Consider the following 9,522-nt stretch of genomic DNA (forward strand, 5'->3'; position numbering starts at 1 on the left):
TCTCATTTTGCTTCAATGTTAAAGTGCTGAAGGTCGTCCGGAATAGGATCTATCTTTGTAAAGGAGTTATCTAAATGCTTTCTGTTAGCTTCACCGTTGGTTTTAAGTGTGTGTTCAATGTCAAATGGAAATGTTTCTGCTTGTCACAAACTCATTTGCTTCCACACTGCTAGACAGATTCATATACAGGACGATGAACTAGAATACTATTTATTTTGACCTCACCTACGTCACAGGCAGCTTCTGTTACCTGTTAGATTTTACTCTGTCTTATTCACCTGGCCCAGCTAAAACATTGGACTGCTAGCGACATCTAGTGGAGACTACACCATCTGCAGGTTTTTTTGTTTGTTCTAGATTCAGGCTACAGAATAAGAGTCCTGTCAGGCACTCCATCAAATGATTGAACTTGTTTCTGGTTGGATGCATCTTGCTCTGATCTCAGAACCACAGATCATGTAAGTTCTAGAAGAGATTGTGGAACATATGTAGAAACATCTAGCATGGAACAATCCATCGACATTTCAGTTCTTTCCCTGTTGACATAAATGGAAAGAGAACGCCCCCACCCACCTGTTGTTGATCTCAATAAATGTATTTTACAATAAACAATAAATATGGCTCCTTGTTTTTCATTGAGTAACACTGTTAATTCTGTACCCTTCCATAAATTACTCAATAAATAAATGCATTATACATATATATAGCTATATACATATAAAAGGAGGCTGTGAGGGCTTAGCAGTGAAGCACCTGCCCGCATACATCTGTCAAGGTGATGGATTCCCTCCACAGAGTCCTACTGTAACCACATCAACAATAATAACTAACAATAATAATGATAACAACAATCTTATTTTCTTTTCTTTTCTTTTCTTTTGTATAGTGCTTTTCACTAGTCTCAAAGATATTTAACATAAAGCGTAGGCTATAAGAAAATAATTAAAACATGACAAAGAAGTAACACTACTTAGTCTATATCATATAGTATATGAAAATGCAAAATAAAAGAATATGTGTCATAGAGTTGATTTTAGATTCGGTATTGGTTTGCTTTCACTGCTATGATTGCGTCTGCCTCAAAACGAAGAAAAGAGGCAAGTCCACACCAGGCAACGTCTCACGAGGTATTTTGTCCTGTTTCGCATTCCGTTCCTTCAGTCATAGGCATCATCGTATGAATGTTGGGATAAGACGAAGAATGAAAACTAGATAATAGATAATAGATAATTGTAGACGTTGAGTTTGTTGAGTTATTCGAGGTATGTATTGCAGTTGGGTTTCATGTTGTGTCTTTCAAACACCTGGAGCGGAATGGCAGCCTTCTCCTTTTGCAACTAGCTAGTATTGTTGTGCTAGTGTTGCTAACCGTTAGCTAACTAACTAGCTAGTTAATGAAGGCTAGCACAAAGTGTAAAAGTTAATTGGCTGGTATGACGCCCTATCCGTGACTGCAGACAAATCCGACTGAACTTGTAGCGTTACACAACATGTTCACCAAGGTAGCTAACGTGCAAGTTAATGTCACAAACATTAAATTAGCTAGAGATAGTCTTGAAAAGGAGTCTCGTTCTTAATGGTACACATAAAATAACGTTCATTAGCTATGGACTCAGCACATTAGCTTGTTATCCCGTGTGTGTGTGTTTGTAAGAATAATGAAGAGGAGGATGCCCAACACCTCGCCTCCCAAAGCCAGTGGTGAGAAGAAGATGATCTCCAAATCTGAAGTGAGAGGCAGCATTACAAACGTTTACTGACTGTGTACTTGCTTGAGTTTATGCATATATTTACATGTGCATATGAATACTATATAACCAACATTTGTGCAACTCTGCTGTGTGTGTCGGTGTGTGTGTGTGTCCACAGGTGCAGACACTGATCCAGCAGGAGGTTCACAGTGCAGTGAAACAGACCGAAACCAAGCTGGAGTGTTTGTTAGAAAGGGTTCAACAGATGGAGCGTGAGCTCAATTATGAAACCGCCATCCACAAACTGGAGGTCTGTGTGTGTCCTTGCAATGGCATGAGTGACTGAGTCAGCAAGAAAGTGGTGTGTGCATGGGCGTAGGTTGGGTTTTGATGATACTGCCACATTAGTGTTATATGCCTGCTCTTTTTAAAGCTGCACACAAACACATTCTTCATTGAATCGATCGGTGTTCTTTCTTCAACTTTATCTTCCACTTAATGACTTCAATTATGCATTCAATATTACAGAGAGGTTACAGCGCTGTAGATATGTTTGTCAAGTCAACTAGGATACTTTAAGCCTAATGCATTAACTATTCAAACCCCTACTTTTCTGTTGTTTCACACGAAGATTGAATTGAAAACTTGCCCTTCTGATATGGAAAATACATACTGATAATACACTCAGTCCTAACAAAATTTGACATGCGTAATTCATAAGTCAAGGTCAGAATTGAGCCCTGCATGTAGTATAATCCATCTACCCATCCCTTCATCTTTCTCCCTCCCTCCTATCTACATTTGACATCTGTTGGTAAATCATTAAGCTTTTGCCATCCTTCATCTGTTTAGTCTTCCATCCTTGCTTTATCCATTGTTCATGTCCTTTTCTACCTCATGTGTCTTCAACATAGACTAAATCCGCTTGAACTGTACACAGATGCACATTATCCAACCATCCACCTATTTATCCATGTTTTTATCCTCCTGCCCGTTCTCCTCTCCCTTAGAACCAAAAGAACCAAATGTGTCTGTGTGTGTGTGTTAAGTGAATCAATAATAACGATAAATACCATAAACCTTTACAGAATCACGATAAAACCACCATAATATTAAAATCATCAATGTAAATAATCTCTCTCTCTCTCTCTCTCTCTCTCTGTCTTTCAGGCTCACATTAAAAGGGTCAAGAGGAGAGGAGATGAAGCTCTTGCCTACATCATGAAGATGGGGATCAACGGGACTCAAGACACACAGAAAAAGGTTGGACACGCACACACACACACACACACACACACGTGAACAGTGTAGGGACTTGGGCATGCTCACAGTGTCAAAGCCCTCATGCGCGTGCACATACAGTTGTAGCTGCAGTTTAACAAAGTAATGATGAATACTTGATGGTCTGGATGGACTCAAATATGATCTTAAATGTTTGTCTTTCAGAGTCCGCTGCTGTCTCCTGTAGTTCCAGGCAAGTTGGAAATGTCTAGGTATGCGGAGCCAAGTTTGGCAATGTTAGTCCTCAGAGAAAGTTGGGAAACCATTGCAGAGCACTGTACACTTGTCATTTAGAGTCGGTCAGCTTTGGCGCAATGTAATATGTAATATTGTATTCTGCAGGTCAGACACAGCGGATGAAGTCATGGAAACCGTGCCACACAGTAAGGACCCTGCGAGGATGTGTGCGCTCATGAGTGTTTGCATTTGTTAGTCGCATGATGTATTATTAATGCGATGTGTTGTTTTTTCAGTGGGCAATAATAGTATGGAAGTCAATGACGAGCTCGTTGGAACAATGGTAAATTTATTCATTGTCTATTCTCTCATTCACTGTAGCATACAGTGACGAGGGAAATGATTTGATATGTAGGTTTTTTTTGTTATCTTTTGAGTCACCGTCATACTTCATTATCACAACTTCCATAAAGGGCAGAAATACAGTGAAAGCAGGTGGTGGGCTTATCTTAACCTGTATTAGCACGTATTGAGACCGGTGCTTTCCCTTTCCAGAAAGCCACGAAAAAGTCACTAAAGAAGATGCGAGCAGATAAAGAAGGTAAGATTTCATACACACCACAGAACGGTTGAATAGCTAAAGTTTCGAGTATGCTTAATATCATCTGTCTGGCCTCTCTGTTTCCGTTTCTGGTGACATTTCTTGCCCTTGGCGGTGGGGAAAATTGACACGACAAGCTGTTATAATGCCTTTAATGGAACAACATGAAGAGTCAATGCATGCTAGCGTCATCTCTTCTTCTCCTCTTTCCTATCCTTTCTTCTGTCGCTTGTTAATCTGCCTAATCCGTGTTCAGCGTTGAAGGCTGCCATAGCAGATTTAAGCAAGGAGCCGCCGCCTCCGATTCTTAAGCACTGTGACTCTCCCGTCTCTCCTCCGTGCAAGGTAGGATGCTTCAACATTTATTTCATATATCTGTTGAGCTTAGAATCTTGGAAGATGCTCCATGCAGGATTTGATCATTAATATATTACTGTAAAATTGAAGACACATTCTCAAGCTGGCTAAAAATGTGCCGTGACATAGAATCCAGCTGAGTGTGTAGAATATATCGCAGATAGCCATTGTCAATAGTTTACATGGCTTTTTAAGTGATAGTCTTCCCATTATAACGTCTCCCTTCCTTTCTTGTCTTTCTTTCCTGATCTGTCCTCTCCACCGCTTGGTTTCATTCAGAGGCCATTCATTGTGATAGACCAAGAGTCAGCTGACCACCAGGAGGAGAAGGTGGAGGAGCAGAAGGCTGACAGGGTGAAAGTGGAGCACCTCCCTGGTGACAGCAGCCCCGAACACACAGATTCAGAGAAGGTAATACACACACTCGGGGCAAGGAACCTTTGTTTGTTAACGGCCGACCGTGGCCGGTCACTCCCGGAATTAACCAGCCACTTCCATTATTTTACTTGTTTTTAGAGTAGATTATGACCTCTAAATGATATTTGGCAACCGGAAAAAGTAGCATGTAGCGTAGAATGACATACCCAGATGATGATTCATTTTGTAATCCCTACTTTCTCTACCCCTAAGAACGGGCTCTCGTACCCTCCTCTCCCCGCCACCCCCTTCCCCTCCGTCCTGAGCATGGAGGCCGCCTCCTACAACATCCCCCAGAGACTGACCCTGCAGCTGGCCCTCATCAGGAACCCCCCCGGCCTCTCCGTGTTCTGGAACGCGGAGGAGGGAGACCCTTCGGCGCCCCCTATGGACAGCTACAGGTGAGACGCAGCGCAGGGCGAGAGGGTGGGGGCGCGGCGAACGGGGAGATGGGTCCGAGCTCTGTGTCGGCAGGCGCTTGAACCTTCCGAAGTGGTCCCACTGCCCTGCTGAAGTGTCCCTGAGCAAGATCCTGACTCCCTACCAGCTCCGGGGATGCTGCTCTGTAGCGGAGCCTGACCTCTGACCTCCCTGTGGAGTTGGGGCAAGTGAAAAGAGAATTTACCTACAGGGATGGATCAATAACGTATCGCATTATTATTGTTATTAAAGGCACATCCTGTTGTAGGGGCTTCATTGATGGTAACACATGAAGGCCTCTCCATGTAGGTTAAAGTTGCATCATGCAAGATGTTTATGACAAATACAAAGATAAACATGATATGAAAATATGATAAATACACCCATCTTATCAGCCTAAATCACAAAATGGGGCTACAACAAAGAAGAGCATCACATCCCCTTAATTGAGACTCCATAGATTTCTCTTGCTCCCATCTGGGGTCGCATATGTGCGAAAACTGCACAGTGCAGTGTAGCGTGTAGAGTCGAAAACATTGAATATAGAATGAAGTAAAGGTATGGAAATATGAATATTTTGATCAAGATATCAAATTACACTCGTAGGGGCACCACCTTCGTAGATGAAGGGAAAATAGACCTTGGCTATAGTCATCAATCTGAAAATTGTGAGATCTTTTCAGTTCATGGATTACTTTTCTCTGCAGACAAGGAAACACAGAACAACGACTTTTGCAATAAATGGAAATATTTATTTAACTACTCACTAAGCATAACCATAATCAATGAAATGAATAAGATAAGGAATATATAATGATCACCCAGAATAGAACACTGAAACTATAGAATAAAAATAGACGAAATTAAATGAAAACAAAATAAGAATGAAAGGGAAATTGGAATGAAACTTGGGAATAACAATTCGCAACAGTAAATGTAGTTATGTAAGCGTGGGTCAATCAATCAGAGAAACGAGGTGGAAAGCTATAGGGCGACTAAACTATAAGATCCTAACTTTTCCTGAATTATTTATGTAATTTCAATCGAAGCTTTTGCATCAACTCTCAGCAGCAAAGACGTGGATAGATCAGAGCCTACTTGTTCTGTTGAGAAGTCCCACTGGTTGGGCTGGCTTTCCTTATCCCACCGAGCTCGGCGCGGTCGGGTTGCCTAGCAACGGCAGGGGATGGAGTAGAACCAGGTCTCTGATGATTCCTCCACGGGAGGGCAGCGTGACTGGCTTTCAGCTTTCAGTCTTTCGGCTGCAGTTGGACGAAGAAGGAGTTGAAGCTTCTGACTTCTCTAACTTTGTTGAATAAGACTAAATGATCTCGTTCTTAAATGGCTTTGAAAATAATCTTCGCTGGCCGGGCGTTGATAACTTCCTAACTATTAGAAGCGAGGTTCAAACTTCTTGCACGCGATTCTTAGTTAAGGCGATTTGGAGAATGAGAGTGGGTGAAGCCCTGGAGAGGGTAAAGAAACAGTTCTTGGTTCTTCAGTGATGACACAATGTGTATTCCAGTCTCTTACAGTTGTGACTGTCCCTTTTAATTCCTCAGAACAGTCTTGCACTTCAGATAAAGAAAGGAGGAAGACTCTCCATTTCCATGTGTGTATGTGTGCGGTTCATTAAGTGTCCCTGGGTCCGTCTCACACTGATAGGCTGGTAGATAACGGTTGTTAATTTACCTTTGGAATGCGTGAGAGAGTACCAAACCTCGTTTTGCTGTGGGCGCATCCTGTCGTGAGTCTCATGAGATGTCTTGTGGAGACATCTCTGGCTGGCATAGGCTCAACTCCTTGGGCCGTGGACTGTGTCAAATCGACGCCTTTACAGCCTAGAGGTGGGAGGCCATCTGTGCTGACACAAAGGGCCACAGAAAGGTTGTGGGGTTTCTGCAAATTGTGTCCTGTGTCTCGCTACTGCAGCTTTAAAGATACAGTATTCACCCAGCTAAACCCAGGCTATATTCACATACTGTTCTCGAAGTGTTTGCATTGGTGATGGAAGATAGACTGACATATCTTTCTTCTTAGCCCATCGTTTCATAGCTCAAAATACTATGAATACGAAACAACTCCCTCTCTTTAACAAGCCAGGTGCTTAGAAGAGCGAGCCTAATACTTCTTTCACACACGTGATCCGGGAATGTTACAGTACCCTGATTCGGCCCATCTGTGTAGGAGGCGATTCACACCAAGCCTCACGCATGGGACTGTCCTACGGATGTCATCACGTCATTAAAAGCAACACGATGCGTTCAACATGGCGGACGACAAACACTGAACTTTCACACCGAGTGGACTTTGACCCGGATCTCAGCCCGGTCTCTTTTGCAGGGTTGACTTGCACTTTAACACTGATGGTCGACCCATGTGCCCAGGTCACTAGTCTGGTGTGAAAGGTGTAAGATGTGCAGCTTCAACAAAATGGCCACCAGATGGAGGCAGCGTGCAGCCAGTTAGCGGCCTTCCTCCACTCTTTTCCCTGCCATTCCACAACACGTTTTTGTAGTTGCTCACTTGCTTTACTCTCTCCTTTCATCTCTTGTCTCTCCTTTACTCCTCTGAGCCTTTTCACCTCCGTCTCCTCCCCCTGTGTCCGACTGGTTTGCTCCTCCTCTTTCTCGGCCACTTCCCTCTTTCTCCCTCTTCATCCTCTCTCCCCCTCCATATTTTCTAGTTCCTCCCTTCCCTCTTTATCACATTCTTCCCTCTTCATATCCTTGACCTCTTCTCCCTTCCTCCTCTCTACGTCATACCCTACTTGCTCCCTCCCTCTATACCCCCCCCTCACTCTCTCTCTCTATCTCTGTCAAATTTACTTTCACTTTACAAACTTATGAAGTTCTCTCTGACTCTCTCTCTCTCTCTCTCTCCCTCCTGCAGTATCCTCATGACGGTGGAGAAGGTTAAGGGTAGCGGCGTCTTCCCGGACTGGAAAACCCTCGGCGAGGTGACGGCCATCCCCCTGCCCATGTGCGTGATCATCAGCAAGTACAAGCCCGGGTACAAGGTGTGCTTCGCCGTGGTGGGTAAAGACAAGTTCGGCCGGTACGGGCCCTACAGCAAAGTTGTCCCGGCCACCGTACCCGACTAGTCGGGAGCAGGATTTGGGATCCAGGGATGCAGGTGTTGCTGTTCCGCAAGCCTATGGAGACTATTTTTCTTGCTGGGTTGTAAATCCAAGATGGGGTGAAATGGAAATGTAATGCCATTCACTGAATAAGACTACATATACCTCATTGACCCAGTGGAATAATTGGATAATGAAAATAAAAGATTGGATTTGTAGATGACATTTTTTAAAGAACGCGTCTTGTACCAACTACGAGATTGTCTACTCATACTATTGGATTTAGAAATAAATACACCTTTTTTTTATATGATTTTCCAGTGATTACCTTCTAAGGCATGTTTTGACAGGTTTCAAAATGAGTGTGTGTGTATGGTGGGCGGTCACTTTAAAAGCAAGAAGACAGCAGTACTTTTAATTTGCTCTCCCTGTGTTGTTTATGAGTTTACTGTGGGCACCGTGCAACTCCGACTTTGAAGATTTTCACGTTTTTTACTTGAATCAAAGGCTTACACGGTTTTCTTTTATGGATTAAGAGAGCTTTATGACCCTTTCAGAACCCATTGAATCATTTCAAAAATGCATGGCCGTCCATGTGAACATAAGACAGTTTTTGTAATAATTCCTGAAAAGCTGACATTTACGAGAAGTTTGTACCCGACCTCAGCTCCATTGCTATCCTCCCTTTTGTTTAAAGCAGCAGCAGCAGCGATGTGTCCCATTCAAGTGTCTTTATGCAAGACATTGAACAACTCTTGTATATATGTTTTTAATATAGTTTTTTTTTTTTTTTTTTCTTATTCTTCGAGGTGTTCTTTTATTTGTACTGTTACTGTTTGCGGGCCATAAAAAAAAAAACTTTTTCTCTGTCTCATTGATTGTCAGAGCTCTTGATACAGTATAAAGCAGTTGATGTTTTGAGTTAAATTATATGAATGAGTTTGTAAAATGTGAAATATGTAAAATCGACTGTTTTGATGGGTTAATAAAGTTGCCAAAAGTTTAAAGTTAATAAAGTCAGTCTCTTCCAACAGTCTTTATGGACTAATATGGATAAAAACAAATCTTGGGTTAGTGCTTTTAAGCTGTGCGCTCTATATGCTTTTTTCTAACTGAGTCTTTTGGTAAACAAATGAAAACTTCTATTCCAAAATGCCATAAGTCCACGTTTAGAAAAAAAAAAAAATCAATATGTGAAGTTCATTGTTGGGTGTTTCTAAAATATGAAAGTCTGTAAAGGGTAATTTTGTCAACCAAAGAGTTAAGTTACCTTTAAACCATAATTTAAATCATTTTATTCAAGTAGGTGTAACTTTTTCAAATGCTAAAGATCTCATTTTGGGACAAAACAGTTCAAATATAAAGAAGTTTAAATGATGCAATAATGACTAATGTGTTGTTTTTTTTGTTTTTTTTTCATCAAACAACTTGCCTGTGAGCATGATTGCCATCATGCATACCTCTAGCCTTGTTGTTTGCCTAATTAACATATAGATAAA

General features: G+C 42.0%; 1 protein-coding gene across 3 annotated transcripts; it reads left to right on the forward strand.

Annotated features, from left to right (window-relative positions):
• Nucleotides 1-1,160: 1,160 nt before the first annotated feature.
• Nucleotides 1,161-9,119, forward strand: atf7ip2 (activating transcription factor 7 interacting protein 2). Of its 3 annotated transcripts, XR_011696711.1 has the most exons (13): nucleotides 1,161-1,262; nucleotides 1,655-1,730; nucleotides 1,870-2,001; nucleotides 2,862-2,954; nucleotides 3,138-3,184; nucleotides 3,315-3,355; nucleotides 3,446-3,492; nucleotides 3,705-3,750; nucleotides 4,007-4,095; nucleotides 4,387-4,518; nucleotides 4,738-4,925; nucleotides 7,837-8,343; nucleotides 8,374-9,119. XR_011696711.1 is itself a non-coding variant. In XM_071542135.1 (12 exons), exons 2-12 carry the CDS (start codon nucleotides 1,659-1,661, stop codon nucleotides 8,045-8,047), a joined length of 1,098 nt encoding a protein of 365 aa, XP_071398236.1. In that variant the 5' UTR covers nucleotides 1,161-1,262; nucleotides 1,655-1,658; the 3' UTR covers nucleotides 8,048-9,119. The 3 variants fall into 3 exon arrangements, 2 of the variants coding, with proteins under 2 accessions (XP_071398236.1, XP_071398237.1); XM_071542135.1 differs by having other exon boundaries at nucleotides 7,837-9,119; XM_071542136.1 differs by lacking the exon at nucleotides 1,161-1,262 and having other exon boundaries at nucleotides 1,620-1,701; nucleotides 7,837-9,119.
• The last annotated feature ends 403 nt before the right edge of the window (nucleotides 9,120-9,522 follow it).

This window comes from Centroberyx affinis, unplaced genomic scaffold, assembly GCF_046629955.1.
Source record: "Centroberyx affinis isolate AG114_WGS23_722 - 3 ecotype Tasmania unplaced genomic scaffold, CSIRO-AGI_Caff_v1 ptg004020l_1, whole genome shotgun sequence".
Lineage (NCBI taxonomy): Eukaryota > Metazoa > Chordata > Actinopteri > Beryciformes > Berycidae > Centroberyx > Centroberyx affinis.

Excerpts from the sequence above, each read along its gene's own strand:
- atf7ip2 (XM_071542135.1), top strand. The coding sequence starts at position 1,659 with ATGAAGAGGAGGATGCCCAACACCTCGCCTCCCAAAGCCAGTGGTGAG. Across the intron at positions 3,751-4,006 it reads GATGCGAGCAGATAAAGAAG|CGTTGAAGGCTGCCATAGCA; the intron begins GTAAGATTTCAT and ends ATCCGTGTTCAG. Across the intron at positions 4,926-7,836 it reads CCCCCTATGGACAGCTACAG|TATCCTCATGACGGTGGAGA; the intron begins GTGAGACGCAGC and ends TCCCTCCTGCAG.